Source organism: Myotis yumanensis, unplaced genomic scaffold (assembly GCF_028538775.1).
Source record: "Myotis yumanensis isolate MYYU_CA2020_CCGP unplaced genomic scaffold, mMyoYum1.0.hap1 SCAF_22, whole genome shotgun sequence".
NCBI classification, from domain to species: domain Eukaryota; kingdom Metazoa; phylum Chordata; class Mammalia; order Chiroptera; family Vespertilionidae; genus Myotis; species Myotis yumanensis.
In genome coordinates this window covers 9,461,997-9,484,569 of record NW_027223773.1, presented here as the reverse complement: position 1 = coordinate 9,484,569, position 22,573 = coordinate 9,461,997, and the positions used below count along the sequence as shown (strand labels likewise).

The following is a 22,573-nucleotide window of genomic DNA, read 5'->3' as shown; positions in this document are numbered from 1 at the left end:
ACTTTAGCAGAAGCTCTCCTAGCTACCCGATCTAATGTTACAGCCTGAGATCCTTGCTAACCCCCTATCCTATGCAAGTATCCTCTTTATCCACACCTAACACATTGCATATTTCATTTATTTTTCTTTTTTATTGTTAGCCCCCTTTCCCTGCCCGGAATATATACTCCACAAAAAGAGGTTTTTCCTTTTCTTTCGCTGTGTTGTTCACTGCTGTTCCCTCATTTCCCGGAAGAGTAATAGTAGCAACTTTTAGGAACCCATTAAATTTTCATCTAAACTCAGTAAAGTATGGAAGTGGGAGAAGATAGAGAATAAGTCAGTTGTAGGAAAAGGGTGAGACACAAGAAACAAGAAAATGGGAAGATGCTTCAAAGTTATCCCAAGTCTTTCATTTGTGCTGATTATTCTCTCTGTGCTGAATTTTAAACCACCTCTCCCACTGTTTCCCAAATCTTTGCCAGTTGTTTAAATCTCTTTAAATTGTAGTGATAAAGCTGCATACAATTAAGTCAACTGCAGCCTGAAGAAGGATAATAAAGGTGGGTTTCTGTTTCCACTACCAGGGAGTGAGCCAAGGCCCTGCCAGGATGTGCACTCACTCCTGACCCCGCGTCAGAGGGTCATCAATCAAGGTCTCAGCATGTAGATGGACGGACAGGAAATCATTCTGCGAACAGTCCAAAACCTAACCCGTGCCAGGACTCGACTGATGTCTTAAAGATCCTGAGAGTCATTTGTAAGTTGAAATGGAGTCCTGCCAACAGTTCGTTTCCTTTCTTTTATCCCCTTCACAACAACAAAACCTGAGATGGTGTCATCAATTTGGGCAAAGATTTGGAGAAAAGAGGTAATTTAAACATTCACATTACCATCTAAAGAACGTAGTGCTAGCAATTAGATGACCAGATTCAAGCAATAAGCTTTCAAAACAATAACATGTAGCAGTTACAACAAATTCTGACATCCATTTTTTAAAGAAAATGTTTCATTGATTATAGAGAGAAAGGAAGGGAATGGGAGAGATAGAAACATTAATGAGAGAGAAACATCACCAATCAGCTGCCTCCTGCATGCCCCCTACTGGGGATCGAGCCCACAACCTGAGCATGTGCCCTGATTGGGAACAGAACCAGCGGCCTCTTGGTTCATGAGTCAGCGCTCAACCACTGAGCCACACCAGTCAGGCTCTGGCATCCATTTTTTAAGGACTTTGTTTCTACTTCCCATTTTCACAATTTACTTGGACAAAATTTACTTGGATAAAGCTGACCTGATTTAAAAAAAAAAAAAAAAAGTCCTTCAATGCAGACCACATTTTTCTACATGGAGTATCCCATGCAAATTAAACTACCCAAGACCAACATTATGCCATTTAGGCGATTTTCTTCAGATACGGAACATTATATAATTACTAGAGGCCTGATGCACGAAATTCGTGCAAGAGTAGGCCTTCCTTCCCCCGGCTGCCGGCACTGGCTTCCCTCTGGCACCCAGGACCTGGGCTTCCCTCTGGCCTCTGGCAGGCACTCGGGACCCGGGCTTCCCTAGCAGCCCCGGCTTCGTCCGGAAGGATGTTGAGTCTAATTAGCATATTATGCTCTTATTATTATAGATTATTATAGATGAGACCAGGAGTTTTGGGTATAAGAGTGGTGGGAGTCCAGCCTGCAGTCTCCAGGCGGGCCGAAGCATGTTAGCAGTTACTGAGGCAGATGCTGTCCGGGCAGAGACTTCAGCAGGCAGACGCAGGATCTATTCAGCACGCAACAAGACCCTGTGCAGATCCTCAAGTGTTAAAGTCTGTTTTAAAGCAACACTTTCAAAATGTGCCACAGGGTTTCCAATGCCCTGTGCTAACAGAGACAGAAGTGAAGGACCTTATTTGAACATGGAACCTGAAAGGACGTCTCCGCCCTCCCTCCCTCTTCCCTCTCCCCTGTTATTACACTGTCTGCATTAGGGATGAGGAGGCAAGATTCTGGTGTGAGAATCCAACGCCAATGTCTCCTTGAGTCCATCAGGCTCTCCTGGCCCTCTGACCTTCTCTTTTGTCCAAATCTCCTGAGAATCAAGCCTGAGTCACACAGTAACTAGCTGTCAGCGAATAGCATTATGGGAAAAGGGGGAAAGTCTTTGCCCAGAATTAACTACCTTCTGGCATGATCCAGTTACCTGGCTGTTTACAGTAAAAAAAAAAACACACACACACAATTCTATACATTCAACTCAGGGAATATAATTATTACCATTATTCTCTTCAAAAAACAATTGAACTTTCATGTATGATACGGATGCCCAAAGTATGACTCCAAGGTGAGAAGTCAATGAAATAAGTGTACGGCAAAGTATTCATAATTTTTCTTTTTTAAAATTTCTTTATTGTTTAATGTATTACGTAAGTCTCCCTTTTCCCCCATTGACCTCTCCCTGGCTGCCTCCAACCCCCAGCATATGCCCTCACCCCCCTGCCCCCAGTCTGTGTCCATTGGTTATGCTTATATGCATGCATACAAGTCCTTTGGTTGATCTCTTACCCCCTCATCCCCCACCTTCCCTCATATGTTGGACAGTCTATCCGATGCTTCTACGACTCTGGTTCTGTTTTCGTTCATCAGTTTATGTTGTTCGTTATATTCCACAAATGAGTGAGACCCTGTGATATTTATCTTTCTCTGACTGGCTTACTTAGTTTCTAGGAATATATTCCAAGAAAACAGAAATACCAATAAGAAAGGACATATGCACCCCCTATGTTCATAGCAGCACAATTCACCATAGCTAAGATCTGGAAACAGCCTAAGTGCCCATCAGCAGATGAGTGGATTAGAAAACTGTGGTACATCTACACAATGGAATACTATGCTGCTGTAAAAAGGAAGGAACTTTTACCATTTGCAACAGCATGGATGGACCTGGAGAGCATTATGCTAGTGAAATAAGCCAGTCAGAGAAAGATAAATATCACATAATTTTTCTATAAATGTTTTTCATTCTCAGGTGACCACTCTAAGTGATACGTAAGCATCTCCTCCTTCCAGTAAAGTTGGGTCTTTTGGTTCTGCTGCTTTTTGGTTCTTGCTGACAGTAACCAACTAACTTGGTTGCTTTTGTCGTTTTGTAATGTAAAAAGTGCCCCACTCTTTCTTTGTACTTTCATATTTTGCCTTCAAATGGAAGTTGCAAATGCACAAAGGGATTCCCAGTTACTTAAGACTCAGAGGATGCATTTTTACTGTGAACATAGTGAACAAGAAAACGCCTCACTTCCTCCATGAAAGCAGCTTTCCAGCCTGTCGCCAGGCATTTGCACGGGCCGGTTCTCAGGCAGAGCGGAATGCAAATGCCATGTTAACAGAGAGAGGAATCAAAGAGTGACACGGAGGACAAGCCCAGCTACAATCTATCTACACAGTGCTCCACAGTCCGCAGCAACGTCTACGCAGCTGACACCACTGGCTGAAGCCCCTCCCCGGGAAACCCCTGCTGCTCTTTCTGTGAGGGAATGCCTGCCTTTTGTAACTTATCAGGCAGGACTGTTCTTGCCTCCCAATGTATTCTTCAATCAAAGGGACAGTGAAATCACTCTGCTTAAACACAAATCTATTTGAATCTTCTCTGACAAATTTTCACAAAGCTATATGTGATTCAGTACAAGGGTAAGAATGTAAGAAGTAGAGACACAAGCAGAGAAAAACAATTAAGAGGAACTAAGGCCCCATTTTTTCAGCATCTATTATATGTAAAATGAGGGCAAGTTTCTTGATGAAATTGATCAGTTTTTAATTGCATATTAAAATCAATAAATTCCAAGGCTTCTACTCCCATTGCCCATATATATATATACGGATAATATTGAGGTGGGAAAAAATGAAATAAAATCCTGTGAATACCATTTAAGTCATACATAAATGAACACTACCACTAATCTTATGTTTTATAACTCAGCTGTTACAACATAGGGAAATGGCAAATCACTCTTTAATGGAAGTAAGGAATTAGTCCTTGTGTGATAAAAGAGTTAGTTAGTCCAGGTTAACCCAACATACTTCTCCCAACAGATAACTTGTCACACCCAACGACTTAGCTAGCACTTCTTCAAGAGTTACATTTACTAAACAGGACTTTTCTAATTAGCATAAAACAATTTAAATCCTCGTTCTAATATTTCATCAGAAAATTCTTAATCAGATAGTAAGTTCTTAACCTGCTTCCTCTGCTCCATTTATAAACTCTCCATTAATTTCATGCTGAAAAGATTTATAGCTAATGGAACAGAAAGTAAATGCACACCTTAAATAATTGCCCTATTTTCTTCAATGCAAATACTAGTCACATCCCTAATGAGAAAAGTATGATATTTCTAAATGCATTAAAATATTGCCTCTAACACATTTTTATTTACAGAGAACAGTTTTTCTATATATCTTCCCATCAGACCCATTGGAAATCATTTCGTCTTTATTTTAAAATATAGTCAAGCATTTCCACCTAATGCTCAGGTATCAGGTGGACAAAATAATAGTGACTTGCATTTACATCTTATTTCTCAACTGTCAGTACATTTACTAGCTGTCAGTAAAAGAGAAAAAAAATTGACTGTCAGTTTTAGAAAAGAGTGAGACAGAGAAAGTATACCAGTAATGTGGAGAAAATAATTAATATATTTTTATCAACTTTTGCATGAGTGTTTCTTCTGTGTGAAATGCAAACTATATAATTTGAATTGTTTGATGTCTTAAAGTCTCAGATTCTAGAAAAGATGGAAATGCATGAGTAGAACAGGTTTGCTTTGAAATCACTACTTCAAGGAAGGGTGAGTCTGTTGCAAACACAACTCTCATTCATCGGGTTAAATAAAGGATTCCAGAGCTTTGCAGTGTTATTTGTACAGAACTTAGGATCAGGTTATAAGATCTCTATGTTCTTTAAATTTTCCAGCCAGAATCTTAATGAATTTAACATAACTGAAAAGTTCAGAATTTAGTACCATAAGATTGAATTCACACCATAAGTGCACCTCTTCCTGAACATAAAACCCCAAGTCTTAATTATTTTCCCAATCTAAATATTCAAAAACAGCAAGTTTATTTGTTTGTAAAATATGTTTCTATTGATTTCAGAGAGAGGGAGGGAGAGGAAGAGAGAGATAGAAACATCAATGATGAAAATCATTGATTGGCTGCCCCCTGCACACCCCTATTGGGGATTAAGCCCAAAACCTGGGCATGTGCCCTGACTGGGAATCAAACCATGACCTCCTGGTTCATGGGTCAATGCTCAACCACTGAGCAACACTGGCTGGGCAGCAACAGTGGGTTTTGTTTTGTTTTTTAAAGTGTATTGGGTTATATGTATGTTATTGTTCAATGAAAACATTTCAGAATGTTTTTAAAACCATATTCATTTTAAAGGGGTAAGTGTTCCTGAAATGGATAATTCTATCCCTAAGGTTCGAGGAGAACAGAGGGACCTCAATGCCGACAGAAGATAAACAAAGAGCGATATGGCAAGTAGACATGGACATACTCTCGCTATTCACAATTACACACCCCATTTTAAAGACTAAGTTTTTAGAGATGTAAGAATTCTCCCCTCACTTGAGCAATTTCACGCTATAGTGTTGCAACTGCTTATCAAGGAAACACTTTAAATTAATCACCACTGATTGGGTTTGGTGAAATTAAAGCTAGACTGCATGCAAGTTATTTTTCTTAAAACAATGAAATGGAGCCATTACAACAGTCTGTCCAGAGGTAACAAGTGGGCTGGAGAAAACATCAGCTGAGGATATATTTAAATACAGATTTACACATGCCGTATTAGGGAAGGTAAAAACAGAATATGAAATAAACATTAGGCATCAACTCAGAGCTCACTGTCAAGAGAACGCCCAAGCTTCTCGCCACCGAGTTCAGCTGAAGGTAACTATCTGTCAAATGTAATCTGTGCGAGTGAATATGCTTAAGCTGGGGCTATGAATCAACCAAAATTGCTCTGGTCTTATTGACATTCAATTGCGAGAAGTTGCAGCTCGCCCAGCCCACTAGACAGCCTGACAACACCAGGAGTGCTTCCAGTGACAGAAGCTTTAAATATAGATGCAACTATCATCAAAACACACATGGACCTGGACTTGACGATCCTTCATAGCAGCTTTTGAAATTGGTCAGTCAGTCATCACCTGGTCATGGATGCCCTGAGATCGCATCTCTCTCCTCCCAACATCTGCCAGCTTGCTCAGTTAACAAGCCATTATTAATTGTGTTTTTTTTTAAAGTGAATATGGGTTTGATTGGCAGGTGGAGTCCTCCTGGATTAGTGTGAGTTTCTGTGGCATTGTGCTCAACCCCACTTCCTCACTTAGCAGGTCTGCCTTTTATCTCTCCTACCATTTGAGACTTGCCCCCGATACATCTTAATAAATAATAGCCAGGCAGCATGGAGGAATCCAGAGGGTCAATTTGAGACAATGCCTTGCGGATATTTTCTGACATGTCTTGAGTTTGCATAAGCACTGCATTAGACCAACAAGAGGACTAAGGTGGTGAGGTTAAGTGACGTGCTTAGAGTTGTCTTCCCTTAGGCGCTGTGACCTCTTGGGCAGATTCTGCGGGTGCCCATGTGCTCTCGTCCTTGGTCTTAATCCTGTATTGAACAGAATCCCCAGTCATTCCTTTTCTGTCAGCGCCTATCTTCCGCCAAGAAAAATGTGTTGACTTCCCATCTGCTTGTGACACTGCTCATCTGTTAAATAGCCCCACCCTCCCCATGACTCAGTAGTCTCATCTGTACCTTCTGCACAGGGAACTCCTAAATATAATCCGTGGAAAACCCTGGACTCAGTAGGAAACTGACTGACATTGATATGTTAATTTTTTAAATGTTACCTAAGTACTGCCTGTCCCCTTATGAGCTGTAGTCCAAGAGATAGTAAATAGTTAAGGATAGGTCTTTACAGGAAATAAAGACAAGTACAAAGCTTTCTACTTTATAAAAAACAACACAACAATAAAGAAAATCAATCCAGAATGTAGTAGGATCCTGAATTATCATGCTAGTTCCTTCTTTAACAACCTTCTTCATCTTCTTTCACCAACTCTCCAGTACTTCCCTCAAGACCGACCTTGACCTATGAAGCTACGGGAAATAAATGGTCCTGTGAGGTTAACTTGAAAAAGAGGAGGGTGGTAGACAGAATTATATATGCACTAAGGAGGCTCAGTAGGGTTTGTCTTCCCTTTTTTCCTCTTCTCTACGTATTCTAAAATTTTGGTTCTATAAAGTCTGTGATTTTTTTTTAAATCTCTCCTTTTATTCAAAAATTATTTCCTTCAAATCTGTACCCAACCTCCAACCTGGTTTCTTTTCTTGAGGCCAGGGGCTCTGCCTTCACTCTCTTCAGTGCCCTCAAGGCCTCATAACACGTGCTGCGCATAGTAGGTGTCGGTGGTCTTTTATACTCACAAAGGCCAAACATCTTAGGCGAGAGGATTTGACTTGTTTACTAGGGAACTGGCCAAGAGGTTCTCTTCAACTCCTCCCATGTAATCACAGAAGACACCCTGGCCAGTCCTCACAGTGGCACAGGATCTTCCATTAAGCCCACTGTGGGTCCTCTACTATTTGGTGGTAGCTCGTGTCACCAAAGAATATTGAATTAAAAAGAGGCTTCTCCATATGGTAAGAAAACATTTTCTTAACAACCTTATTTACCTCTTTCTTAAAAAGTATTATTTTCCAGCAAATATTTAAATTGAAAATGTAATTTTAAAAAAATCCAAAAATACTAAAAGAATACATTTTTTTAAAAAGATAAGAATTAAATGAGAGTTCTGCAAGGTACCTAAGTAAGACAACGCACATTCTAGGGGCTGGAATTCAGAACACACTAAATAGGATTCAACATCTTAAGGTTTAGCTTTTCCAGGGTTTTAGGTCACTGGTCACTTGACTTTTCACTTACTTCTGAAGTTAAAACAATCTTACAGTTTTTGTTTTTTTTCATATGGAAAGTGGTAATCAAAAAATTCATGGATCAAAACTAAATTTTATAACTTTGCAAATTAAAAAGTACCGCACAGGTCTGATTCTGACCCTGAAGGAGTAAGCCCACATCAGTTTCTCTCTCTCTCTCTCTCTCTCTCTCTCTCTCTCTCTCTCTCTCTGATGAAAACATCTGATCCTGAAGTGTTGAGAAGTAAAATAAGCGACAGCCCTGGCCAGTTTGGCTCAGTGGATAGAGCACTGGCCTGCAGACTGAAGGGTCACAGGTTCCATTCCAGTCAAGGGCATGTACCTTGGTTGCAGGCTCCATCCTCCTGGGCCCTGGTTGGGGCGTGTGCGGGTGGCAACTAGTAAGTGTCTCTCTCACATCAATGTTTCTCTCTCTGTCTCTCCCTCTCCTTTCTACTCTCTCTAAAAATCAATGGAAAATATCCTTGAATGAGGATTAACAAAAATAAAATAAAATAAAGAAGACAAGCTATAGACTGGGAGAATATTTTCAATAGAAAGATATGTCATGGGACTTCAGGAAACAGGAAGCCGTACAAAACTAAGTCAGAGTACAAGGAAAGCTTGAATCAAACTCTGCCTGCGAAGGACACATTCTGGGTTTTTTACGTGGCTCAATAAGCAAACCTAACACCTTTTCATTTATGCTAAATTTCCATGTGCATCTTCTATGATGCTGTTTGATATAGTATCTAAAATGTATCACTATTAGGATGAGTGGGTATCACTATACTTAAAAATTAAGCCAGCTATCATTAATGCTCAGTTACACTAGCGTTAATGATTTATCCCAGGATATCCAATAGGTTGCAACAAAAATTAACAAGAGTTCATAATTACAGATGCTAATTTGGATAAGCTCTCACTAATTAATAGAAGAATTTATCCTTGGTATTTATTTTAAACATGATCAAGCATTGCTTATTATTTTAATCACTACATGAGCCAGTTACACATGGTACAAATGAACGTCAAACTACATATGGTAACAGGAGGAACTCCTCGCGAGGGGCTCTGCAAATAGAGACAACTGCCTCTGCATCATAATGACTAGCTTCCCCCATTCACAAATCAGGTGTCAGCCAAGGCCGTGGTGCTTGTGACATGGAGAGAGACACATCTTGAGGGTTCACAAGCATCTTTTCAATTATCAAGTGGCTTCGGGAACATATACCTGCCGAGATTAATAGAATCGACATGTAAAAGAGCACAAACTGTGCGATTTCCCCTTGCTCCAGAACTGTTTCCTATGAAACATCAACAATTTCTCTTTCCCCTGACGTGTTCATGGCCCTGGAAATTAGCTAAGATATTGACATGCTGATGCCAAGTTCAATGCTGCCCTTGCATCAAATCTGTATTTATAATTGAGAATTAATCCTCTGCTTGCCCCCTCCCTCCTTCTCCCCCCGAAAGGCAAGGCTCCCTGCCAATTGCAGTACTGACCATAACCTCAGACAGTAAAGGACACGCCTTGCTGGCCTGGGTAGTTATTCTACAGGGAACCACTGAGCCACACTGGCCAGGTGGAAGATGCTATCTTTTAAAAAGCAGTGGTGGCCATGTTAGAATGTTTCCATGGGACTTACTGAAAGGTTTCATGCAGGAACAGGATATGGGGAGGGAGGCGGAGGAGGGAAAAGGTATGACCTGAGCAGATTACCTGTCCTGAAGACCATTTTGGTTGCCGTGAAGAAAAACAATTTATATGAGGTCAAAACTAAAGGGTCGTTATGTCACTCTCAGGGCCCCACTGAGATATGGCCGCCTTGCACGGCAGTGGCCATGGGAGGTATGCAGAGAAGTGGGCAGCTCCGAGAGCTGCTTAGGAATTGAAATCCAAGGACTTGCTGGTGGGAGAAAGGTGGAGATTGAGGGCAAAGGAATTGTTGATAAATCTTGGTGACCAAGGTTCATGGCACTTTAGTATTTTTTTTCAGTTACAGGTCAGCTGGAATTGTGCACAGAGACTTGAGGCTAAATTTAGGCAGATAATTGAACCTCCCAGAGGCTCACTGTTCTCATCTCTGTAATGGGGAAAATATACGCCAATGTCACAGAACTATCATTAACATTTGAAAATTAAGCATTACGATGTTTAATAAGGTGCATATAATCAGTACTCGATAATGGCAGCTGTTATCATCATTATTTTTAACTGATTATTGTGAAAAGCGTTGTTAAAGTCTATTGATCTTTACTTATTGTGCATAATTAAAGCTATTCAACTGACTTGGGTGATATTAAGCTGGCAGGGTACACACAGAAGGCTTTGCACAAATTAACAATGTTTTACAAATACAGACACATACACAGAGTTATAGTTAAAAGCAATGAACAGTATTAATGCTACGATAGGGATTGGATTTTTCACGGGGTGGGGGCTGACGTGGTGTTCCCATGGGAATCCCAGGACACACTGCTCACTGAAGGCTGCATGGACGTTTTATGATCCCCCAATCAATAGAGACATGGAAATATTTTTACAAAGTGTGCACCTGGGCATATACTGCAGAGATTAATTGAGAGACTTGGTTTATCTATTCTAACAAATGTTGGTTAAATTGCATTTTCTTTTTCTCCAGAACTATCAATAGTTTTCCTTTTTCAGATTGAATACATAAATCAAAAGAACATATTTCATGAACTACAATTATGAAACTCCTGTGCTTCATCTATTGATCCCCAAAACTTTATTTACCCATGCATTTCTGCCTTCTTTGTAACAAATCAGAACTGCTCTTTTTTTTATGTTACTGTAGTTAGAATCATCTGTGGCTCTTGAATTGGCAGTGTATCAAGTAGCCTTCAGAATAGCACAGGGAATGTGATCAAACCCACTGCTAAACCCTTTCTTATTTCCACATTTGCAGGATCTATCAGTTTCTAATTTTAGTAATTGTTTTACTGCATTTCAGCATAATTACAATAAGGTTACCATACTGATGATTCTTTGATGCTACATATCCCATAAAATGTGTGGAACTACTTAGGAGAAAACAGTATTTTCATAGGATACGCTGAGGTTTTACTTTTAAATGATATGCAATTAAATATAATATACTTCTAAGCTGCTTTCTTTTTTCAACCAACACATAACAAACTGCTCAAGTGTCATCTCTTATGTATTTCAAACCATTTTAAAAAAAGAAAATCAAAACAGATCTCTTTAATATGGACAGCATATACTGAAGTAATACAAAAACTGGGCTTAAAAATATCAGCCAATGCAAGCAGTGTTCCCTGTTTGATAATAAAAAGATTGAATTGATTTTTTCAAGTTTTAGGACAAAAAAATACGACATAACGAATTTCAGCTTGATATCAATTGAAATAACCAATATATTAAAGCCCAAAGTGAAATTTAAATTGGCAATCACATCAGATTCAAGTCTCTGAATGAATATTAATTTAAAAACTAATCATATTCCAACAGGTGGAGTCTTCCCGATGCTGTTAGGTCCATTACTGTAACCTCCGCATTTTTGTTTAGGAAATTAGACTTTCAATGCTCAGAATCTCTGGCTCTCCCTGGCACCTTTTTTTTTTTTTTTGCCAAGGGATCTAATTAGTTTAAAAAATCATTTCTTTTTCCAAATTTGGAAAATTAGAATTCTGGTTTTGCTGACAGAAAGCTGATATGGAGTGAACTTTCTGAGGTAAGGTATATGGTCAAATCTGTCCATTAATTTTATGTCATCAAGTCTCTGTAAGTTAAATTTAGGTTTCTGAGCCAATTCCATGAGTAAAGATGTGTTTTCTTTTACACACACACACACACACACACACACACACCCCATATAAATTGATTGACTTGTGGACACATTGGAGCATAAGTAAAAATATGCATACACATTAATTACTGACTTACAATTCGCAATTTGACTAAACCCAGACTATCAATTATGTGTCCTAGCCCATGCCCAGCGATGGTGAAAGTCTCTAATCCCCAAATCAAACAGGAAGTGCATATGCTACATAATAAAGCAACAGTGAGTTACATTTCATATGAAAATATATTCTTTGCAGTTCTACGGTGAAACGATGACAAGCTGCCTTTGCCCATATCTGGGCCATAAAATCTACTCCAAACAATGTTTCTGTGTAAATACCAGAGAGCATGGGAAAGCAGAAAACAGCACCAGCCTGGTGTGGGCTGCATGCGGAGCTCGCTGTCGCTTACACCCAGACACCCTGCCCAGCAGCTTTCCACGCTTCCATAAACTGTGCCTCACTCCACAGTCCCTTGTGTCTTTATGTAAAAGTCAAGGAAGCCTTGTTTAGTCCGTCCAGTCCAATCCCCTTATTACATTAGCACAGAAACCGAGTCAAGAGAATTTCTTAGGACTGCACAGTATGGGGACCCGCCTCAGGTTTCCCTACTCCTAATCTTGCATCCGTCCTACTCTTTTTATAACATTGTAGGAATGAGCACATTCCTTATTCAATGCCTATGAAATGAATTACTATAAATTTCACAATATCTTCAAAATATTCAGACTGGTGGCCACTAAAGAAACCCTATGCAGATCTCCCATTAAGAATAAATAATTGTGCTCGCTCTCACTTTTATTTGAATGAATCAAGATTTTCATAATGCTGGGATACCCCAGAATCTGTCAATAAAGACCAGATGAATACATGGCTGATCTGCATGGTTTTCTCATGGTCCATGACTGTTTAGATGTATAGTTTTAACATAAAATTTAGAATGGGGGAAAACATGTAAAAATAAATAAATAGAAGTGTACAAATTGGAAAGGACAAGTTTTCTCTTGATAGTCAGGCAGTTAAGAAATAAAGTGGACTCATTAAATCACAAGTACTTTAACTTTTCCTTGAAAGAAGGGTAAGATTTAAAGATTTATGAAGAAGTTTTCCCTAAACTAGGAAAGGCTCATATTTGACGTGTATTGAGAAGATAATGCTGATCTCAAGAGGCACTCTAAGAGCCTTTTACTCCCAGGAGAGGGACTCGGTCCTGGTCCCCTTCCCATTTAGATGGCTTTTAATCAACCGCCGCTGCCAACACATGGCACAGGCTCACAGACCAGACAACATTTTAACGGCAAGTCAAAAGAATTTTTTTATCATCGTTGATACCAACATATGAAAACATATTGATTTGACATCTTCTGCAGATTCCCCTTCTTTGGAAGTTTCTATTTGCATGTTTTTCACACTATAACCCAGTCCTGTGGTACTAGTCAGTGGCTAGAATGGACCATTTGGAGATATAGGACAGATTAGGCCCCTCTCTGCTAACTACTGAACACTGAGAGGTAAGCTCTGACAAACTGAACCCATCTGCTCTACAGTCCTAACCTGGGATCAGACATGACCACCCCTTTGCAGGTCCTTTCAACGCTGATGGCCTAGAAATATGGCTCCCTGCCAAGTGCATGTGCTAAACTCACATCCTAACTAAAAGCTGAGTAGATAAGGCATGACATGCTGATTGACTATCACTTCACCAATACCTCCCTATAGAAATCAACCATTGTGGCCTCTCTGTATTGCTATTTTAAACATTCTTCCCAAGGCTTTTCATGCACAGCTATGCAAATACATGGCATGATATCATTTACAACCAGGCACAACAAAGATATGTACAAAGTGTACGTATATCACCAAGAACAATTTCTATGCTGAAACAGACTCTAAAACCCAAACCACAATCCTCAAGGGCCTAAGGAAGTCCACTCGCTCCCTGCTGCTAGGTGGAATAAAAATGCGAGAAATCAAATATTATTCTTATTTTAAAAACGGGGATATATATATACCTCCTGGTGCAAATGCAGTTCAAAAGGACCACTGTCCGGATGCCCCGATGGGAACATATGCTGAGAACTGCACATGCAGTACCTCTGCCATGAGAGGCAAGGCTGACTCTTAGCCACACGGGCCCAGCCAGTGCCCTGCAGACACGAAAGGATAAACCCTGTCTCTTCCAGGAACCATACACTAACAGACATCTCACAGTTCTCTCAGCCTTTAGCAGCTTCTAAGGTTAATACAAACTGTGGCTGACAACTAAAGTAATCATATAACACCTTCCGAGTGTCTTATGTGTCAAGTTCATTAGTCCTAAGGTCAGCATTTTAATGCAACAGCCAAATTTTATTCCCATCATCAGATGCTATCTGCAAAAGGCAGCTGCGAAAGCCAGGCAGGGCTTCCCACACTGCCGCGGCCAGTAACGTTACTTCTAGACACCAAAAGCCCTCACGCATTTCTGAACAAGAGAAAATATACCAACCAAAGGCAACAAAAATTTCATGAGGGTATTATTACTCGAGATAGCATTGTCCTAAGCTTCTGTGGGAGTTTTCCCAGCAATTTTGAGGGGACAATGCTGGTCTATCAAGAGATGCATCATTAGGTCATTTAAATACCGATTCTCTTGAGTCGTCATTTGCACATGCTTGAAAGCTAAAAAGAACCCGCTTCAGATCCTGTGGGGAAGATGCCATTGAAAGGAGAGAAAGGAAGACAGATTGGTATGTTTAACCAAATGTTAAATATGTTTTATTTTACTCACCTGCACACTCAGATGGATCCATTTCTTCACAAGAATTCTCCCCAGTGTCATTACTTTTATTGGAGGCTGCAAACCATTTACTGTGCGATAATAAAACGTGGTTTCTTCCTCCGATACTGTAAGTTTGAACACAATCTGCCCGTGCGCCATCTTCTCTATAATACACCTTGGGAAGCAACCAGAGAGAAAAAAGGTCAGCATCCGTCCAAAAGACAGGCTACGGCATCGCACATTTTCAGAGCAAGCTTTATTCCGAATAAGAAGCCCTCTCATTTCAATTAAAAAAAATAGAGTTCTTACTGATAATATATCCCTCAGAACCTCAGCACCCTTTATTAGACATTCACTTTGCAAACAGAAGTGGCTAAATCATCCTGCAAAAACTAACATTCAGCTGCTGGGTTCATTAGTTCCTCTGCCATTTCTTTTATAAGCAGCAGCACAATCATATCCTGGGTATTGAGTCACCAGTGCACATCTTTTCTTTTTCTTAATGTAAAGAAAATTTACTATCCATAGAGGGCTCTAAACAGCTCCATTTATTTTTAATATATTTTCATTAATTTCAGAGAGGAAGGAAGGAGAGAGAGAAAGAAACATCAATGATGAGAGAGAATCATTGATCGGCTGCCTTGTGCTACTGGGGATCAAGCCCGCACCCCAGGCATGTGCCGTGACGGGGAATCAAACTGTGACTTCCTGGTTCATAGGTTGATGCCGGGCTAAACAGCTCTGTTTAATTCCCACGGTGAAATGGAGAACTGACCATTACAGTCTTTACCTCCTTGTTGGCCACCGGCCAGAAGCCAAAGCTGGTGTCTGTAAGATGACTGGCCGGCTGACCCTGACCACACAGCCCGAGGCACTGACCTTGGATGAAGGATCATCCAATATTTGGAGAACATAGTGAAATAATAGTCTGTTAAATAGAATTTTCAGAAAATATTTAGTCTTCATTCAGGCTGGTTATCAAATTATTATTATTTTTAAATCACTTCTTTCCTAATCACAGTGATACTCTATTCCCATCCCTTTATATAGGTTTTGGTATTTTTATATTTCATCATTGTTATTTTCTATATTGGCTTATGTTCAATATAATTTTTTTATATTAATTATATCATTGTGTATTTCTGGCCATTCTGGGTCCACTTAAGCCCCATTCCTCTCTATCATATTTCAACCTCAGCAAGTCAACTTTTTAGCAGAAGACAGATTATGAATGCTTGCTAGTTGCCTTCTAAGTGGATTATTCCCAAAGATCTTCTGTTTAAAGAGCAATATCACACCTGGCCAGGGTGGCTCAGTGTTTGAGCTTCAAACTATGAACCAGGAAGTCACAGTTCGATTCCTGGTCAGGGCATATGCCCAGGTTGTGGGCTCAATTCCCAATAGGGAGCTTGTAGGAGGCAGCCGGTCAATGATTCTCTCTCATCATTGATGTTTCTATTCCTCTCTCCCTCTCCCTTCCTCTCTGTAATCAATAAAAATGCATTTAAAAATAAATAAATAAAGAGCAATGTCACTGACAGTAGCCATCAACATCTCCTGGAATGACTAGCTGTTGAAGATGGTCAGCAGCTTGCATCTCACATATGAGAACTCAAGAAGGTGGTACACCCAGGTAGGAGAATTCATCAGGTAATGGAAGAGTCTGGGTCCCTTTCTTCATGCAGCTGCCTCCCACTCGCCTGGACATCTCCATAGTCATGCCTGAGCCCTCCCAGGTCAAGACTGTAGAAGGGGTCTTCCTTTGAGCTCACTTAACACATGGTGCCTCCTCTCTAATAACACTGATCAATCTGTCTTCCCTTAAGATCATGAGTTTTCTGAGATACGTTAAAGATTGAAGGGGCAAATGGGAGATTGGGCCAACCAAGAATTCCTGCTACAGATGTTTTAAAACATTCCTTAAATAGCACACTTTTCACAAACTATTCCTTCTCACTTGCATTTATTATTTCCTAGAGTTTAGACATAAGAGTAAGCTTAGAGAACACTTAATAGTCACTATTTTACTGCCATTATCTTATAATATTTTGTACATATATTTGGTGATAAAGTTAAGAGAGTAAATATATATTTGGGGCAAATAGATTAAGTTGATACAATGTCTTATATAAAGTAGAAATAAGGTTTTATAGAAATTCTACTATGATTTGTTTAACCCTTCACTGGGTGGTTATTTCTAAGTCACTGGAAATAAAAGAGTCTCTCTTTATTCTATGATTCCAGGTCTTAAACAATCTAAGAAAAAAACTGCCTCTATTCCTTTTTCTTGAGTTTCAATCTACACGTTAGCATTTGACCATTACTCAAAGATGAACTTACCCAATGCAGGCTTATTTCCCCAAGCTTACTGAAAATGCATTTCTTAATATGTTATTATCTTCCTTGCTATTCTGTTTGCTTGTAAACATACAAGCTTTAGTAGATAATGAATGTGAGAGGAAGGCAGGTAGCAAAATATTTAGGAACTGGATTTATTCTGCTCCTGGATAAACAATAACTGGATAATCCGAGTTTTGTTTGTTTTACTTATCTAGTGCAACCACTCCGAAATTTCCCCAATTCCCATAAGTATTTTCATTTTGAGAATGGAAATGACCTTGATGCGTAGAACTCCCAAAACTGTAAGCCATGTGCTATGGCCTCTATAAATACTCCTCTGTCTTATTTATACAAAAGTGATGCCAATAGGAGATGGGTTTGGTACAGATATATCCTTTGGAAAAAAAATACTTTGTCCTACTCATACTTGTCAAGAGATCGTTTTTAACGATGGTACTCTAGTTACATAAATGGAGTTGTCTGGACTTACTGACATTTCAAATAGTAAGAAAGCAGGGTTTTCTTTTAGGGTGACACAGAAATTGAGATGATGGTTTCTGATGATTTTCACTCCCAAATTTTTTTTAATGAAAATATACCAACTTTCACTTGGCAAATTAAAACCAAACACCCAAGACATCTAAAGCCTATTTGTTTACGAGATTATAAGAATTATCTGGTTTATTTCCCAAGTTTTTAGATATTTGGCCAACAGTCTCACACAATGAAAAGGTCACATGGGAACAGTCTCACACAATGAAAAGATCACATGGGGAAGAGACAAAGGCCCTACAGCAGCGGTTCTCAACCTGTGGGTCACGACCCCTTTGGCGGTCAAACGACCCTTTCACAGGGGTCGCCAAGGACGATCCTGCATATCAGATATTTACATTATGATTCATAACAGTAGCAACATTACAGTTATGAAGTAGCAATGAAATAATTTTATGGTTGGGTCACAACATGAGGAACTGTATTTAAAGGGCCAGAAGGTTGAGAACCACTGTCCTACGGGAAGACAAAAGAAAACAGGCCTCCAGACTGTCCTACTTATTCCAATTTCCAGACTGGCTCTAGACACTTAGGAAAACACATTAGATGTCAGTTTTAGAGGCTATTACAGGATGAAAAGCATGTGATCATATGAACTGATAAGGCATGAGGTTAAGGAAGCCCCACTCCAAACTCACTGAAGGCATCTCTACTGGGATCCACGACATAATAGCTTTGAGAATCTTTCATGCTTCCCTACATATTTCCTAAGAGATGAGAACTCCACAAGGTAAAGGGCCAAAAGTTATGCCTTTTTCAAGGATGGAGGATTATTCATTTATTCAACTCCTAACACTGGGCATTTCCCATGAGTCAAACAAACTTCTCTTGGGAAAGCCAGGATACGGGAAACACACACAGATCCCTAAAGCACTAAGCTCTCAGACAGCTACCTGCCTAATGACAAGTTCATACTCTAGTAGGAGCAGATTACTTATGCAAACTTCGACTAAAACTTTGAAAATATCAATTCTTTGTACTACCAGCCCCCATGTCCTAAAACTCACTGAGCCTGAATCTGCTCTGACGGCTAAGACGAAGGTGGAGCTAAATGAACTACCAGGAAACCCAGGAGTCAGGTGTGTAAACATGACTGCCTGCAATGAACCATTTTAACATATGCTTTTCAGAGGCCTCACTTCATTATAGAAAGGAGATAGCACTTGTTAAATTTAGGGGAAATGTTTGCAGTGTACTCTGGAGTAGAAAAGACTACCCTCGGAGTTGAGCTTCAAAGGCCTGGGTTTCACAGCTTGAGCTTTCATTTCTGGTCTGGAATTCCAGTTGTAAGCATCTTGGCTACAACTGATTTTTCAGGCTCCCAGGAAAGCGTACACTCACTCGACTACTTACATTACACCTTCCCGCTCGGGTTTCAACCACACAGCCAACGTAAATGATGCCGCCAGCCTCGGAGGAGGAGGAGAAGAAATGCAGCTCGTGTGATTTCCGAACATAAAACTTGTGGAATTTTGAGGGGAATCGGGGCGCAGATCCTGCGTGTCTGCAGCCACGCAGCCCCCCAGGCCTGCGGAGAAGAGGGCTGTGTAGGCTGGGGGTGCAGATCTGTGGGGGCAATCCTGAACGCAAAGCCTCTGGGTGCAGGACTGGAGACTTTCGGCGACCGCAGAGCTATGGCAAAACGTGCTGTGGTCTGGGATTCCGCACGTGGCGTGGGTTGGCACGACGGTCACAGTCTTGAAGGCTCCCACATTCTCCAGCCTCGGGAAGAGGCCCTGCGAGTCAGCCCAGGAGATGAGCGCAAAATAGGCCACGATCAAGGTCTCCGTGATGTGCAACAAGAGGCCCCAGCTCAGGGAGAGAGCCAGGCCATTCATGTTTACAGAAAAGCATCCTCGTCCCGACAGAGCATCTCTACATAAGTCACGAGGCCAACGCCGCTCGCCAGCAACACACCAACGCCGGGCGCATTAAGGAGCCTGGAGATCCTGCTTTTTCGGGAAAATACAGAGGCGGTTTCACCCCGAGGTAACACCACGGACGTCCCGGGCGATGGGCAAGGCATGGGGAGCAGCTGGTGTCTGGGAACCAGAAGCAGAGTGTCAGGTGACAGCCGCTGCATCAGTAGAACATGAGTTCTTCCTGAGAAAAAGGACTTGGAGCCCATGACAAGAACCACCACTGAGCTTTCTAAACCAACAAACACTGGGAAGGACTTTCTCTTGGCAATACTCATTCTTTGGGCAAATATCCTCATTTTGCTGAGCACATCAGGCACTCTCAAGCCCACAGGGCAACCAGACTTATATACATATACACAGGCATCTATCTTTATTAATGTTTTCACCACAATAAACCCAGATGGTTACTCTCCCCCCAAGACCCAGCACTACCTGCTTCACCCGTAAAGAGCCGGATGGGTTTGCTCTGCGCACCGCACCCCGTGCTGTAACACAGAGCTGACTTGCTCGTGCCAGAATGAAGCCTGCAAAGTGCTCGGGGCCTTTCCCCCTTTGCCCCGCACATGCAGCAACTTTAAACTCCCAGCAAAGCAGCTTAGCAGCCCAACGCCATCTGTCTGTCCCGGGCCTTCGCATTTAGCAAACGCTTACGCTCCTGTTTCCTCCTCTGACTACGTATGGGCAGGTTAAATACGGACCCCCTAATACTGTGTAAGTAACTGTATTGACAAATAAGCCCAGTTACCATTTCTTTATTGCATCTCAGCCGGTCCCCTCAGTGCAACAAATGCTCTTCACAGGACCCCAGTCCCTCGTTGCCTGGCAACACCACAGTGACCCTCATTACTTCTAGCAAATAGGCTGCAACGGCAGAAGGGCTGCCAGGAAGCCTTGGCTGCCCACTACGGGACCGGCACAGCAAACACGGGGTTACCTGAAAGAGCACAGTCAGCTGGGAGGCCCACCTGGAAGCCTGGAACTGAGCTCCCCCAGCTGCCAGCAGGTGCCTGGAGCAGGGGGAGGAACCTGGAGGGGCCAGGCGTGTATACTTTTAAAGTAACAGTACACCTTATCCTTCAATCCCCGCTGCCCCTCCTCCTTCCACTTCCATGGTGTCATCAAAATGATCTGCCACTATTAGCAACACAGCAAATAATTTCCGGGGTGTACGCTCTCTCTTCTGGATACAAATGTATTGATCACCTACTAGAGGCTTGGTCCAAGCATGAAAGTTTCTTTTGACTATTCAGTTTCTGCATTCATTAGCTTTGATACCCTCCTCTAAATACACACCCTTCTCTACATGACCAGGAGCCTCTGATGTTATCTAAAAAAGGTTGCATTTGGACTTGGACGATCAGGGATTTTAAGGGCACTGCAGAAGCAACAGGATGCCTGACTTTTCAGCCACTTGATTGAACACAAATATGAGTGCATTTATGAATGCATGCTTGATGTCAGTCAGTTTTATGTAGTTTCTATTACATCCAAACTCTCTCTTTTGTAGCACCTGGGATATCTCATCCTAAATACGAAGTATTCTAAAGCAACTAGTACTTCTCTCTCCATTTTTATGTTAGAAATAGAAAACCCATTAGAGAAAAAAAATGATCAATTGTGGTTTTGTTTTCTGGAAGTTATCATATTTAGAGAAATGTTTAGAAGTGGCAGAGATGTTTGTATGGTATTTCTTGTAAGACAGAGAAACAAACCCAAAGTGACTTCTCTCACATCTTTCTTTAGTTTCTCTCTGTGAGAGATCTGAAAGCCACAGCCCTTGTATAGATCAGCTTAATCAATCAGCACAAGCTGCTTCTGCAGAAAACCTGCACCTTGTGTCACACTATCCTATTCTCTACTTGCTGACAATTACAATCTTGCAAGGGTGATACTTTAAATTAAAAACAAGCTTTAATATAAAAGCAGCTAATATGCAATATGTAAATTCTGAGAGCTTGGGAAAATAAGTTTTGAAATACACACACACACATACATATATATCTATACTAATAAAAGGGTAATATGCTAATTAGACCAGGAGATTTTCCAGGAGACCTTCTGGACATCCTTCCAGACAAAGCCATGATGGCAGGGCTGAGGCAGAGGAGGTTAGGGGTGATCAGGCCAGGAGGGGAGGGCAGTTGGGGGCAAGCAGGCTGGTGGGGGGGACACAGTTGGGAGTGATAAGGCCAGCAGGAAGAGTAGGTAGGGGCAATCAGCAGGCAGGGCAGGTGAGCAGTTAGAGCTAGCGGTCCGGATTGCGAGAGGGATGTCCAACTGCCGGTTTAGGCCTGATCCCTGTGGCCAGATCCCACAGGCATCAGACCTAAATCAACAGTTGGACATCCCCCTAGGGGTCCCATATTGGAGAGGGTGAAGGCAGGCTGGGCTGAGGGACACCACCCCACCGTGCACGAATCTCCTGCACCAGGCTACTAGGATGCGCGCACCTATGCGCGCGCGCGAGAGAGAGACACAATAAGACTTAAACAATGGATTATTCAAACCTGCTATTAAACATGAACCAATGTTTGTCTTCAAGCAAGCTATTCAATGCCTGGCTTCTCTTTGTCCCTAGAGAATTCAAGAACTAACGTTTTTTGGTTTTTTTTTTTTAAATTGATTTTTGGAGATAGAAAGGGAGAGGGGCTGGGAAAGAAAGAGAAACATCATTTTGTTGTTCCGTTTATTTCTGCATTCATTGGCTGCTTCTTGTATGTGTCCTGACCAGGGATTGAACTGGCAATTTTGCCATGTCAGGACAACGCTCTAACCTACTGAACCACCTGGCCAGGGCCTAACATTAACTTTTTTTTTAATTTGAAGATCTTTATTAAGCCATTCATGAATCAACACCCCATCTAGCACCTAGAAGCGCTCTCCAACATTAATTTTTAATTGTGGTGCCTCTGTATATATTTTGGGTCTCCATTCTGGATATTAGAATTCTTCTACCACATAACTCCTGCTTTGTCATAGGAAGTCATGACTCAAAATAGGCAATCTAAGATTAGCGACTCTGCTCCATTTCAGAAACTCTGCCTGTAATTTGCAAAGGCAGGCAGTAGATTGACATCTCCCTCAACTTTCGTGCTCAGTACTATCAATCCTGGGGACATTCCTAGTAACTGAACTGGGCGCCTAGAGTTCCACCACCCCAATCAGTGCCTGAGAAATAAGTGCAAAAAAAGAAAAGTACCAGTGTACAGGA

General features: G+C 41.2%; 1 protein-coding gene across 1 annotated transcript in view; it reads right to left on the bottom strand.

Annotated features, from left to right (window-relative positions):
- Positions 1 to 19,278, bottom strand: part of USH2A (usherin) — a 398,687-nt gene extending 379,409 nt beyond the window's left edge. Inside the window, 2 exon segments of the mRNA XM_070401429.1 lie at positions 14,558 to 14,723; positions 18,794 to 19,278. Coding sequence (XP_070257530.1) covers positions 14,558 to 14,723; positions 18,794 to 19,278 — 651 coding nt within the window.
- Between the last annotated feature and the right edge of the window lie 3,295 nt (positions 19,279 to 22,573).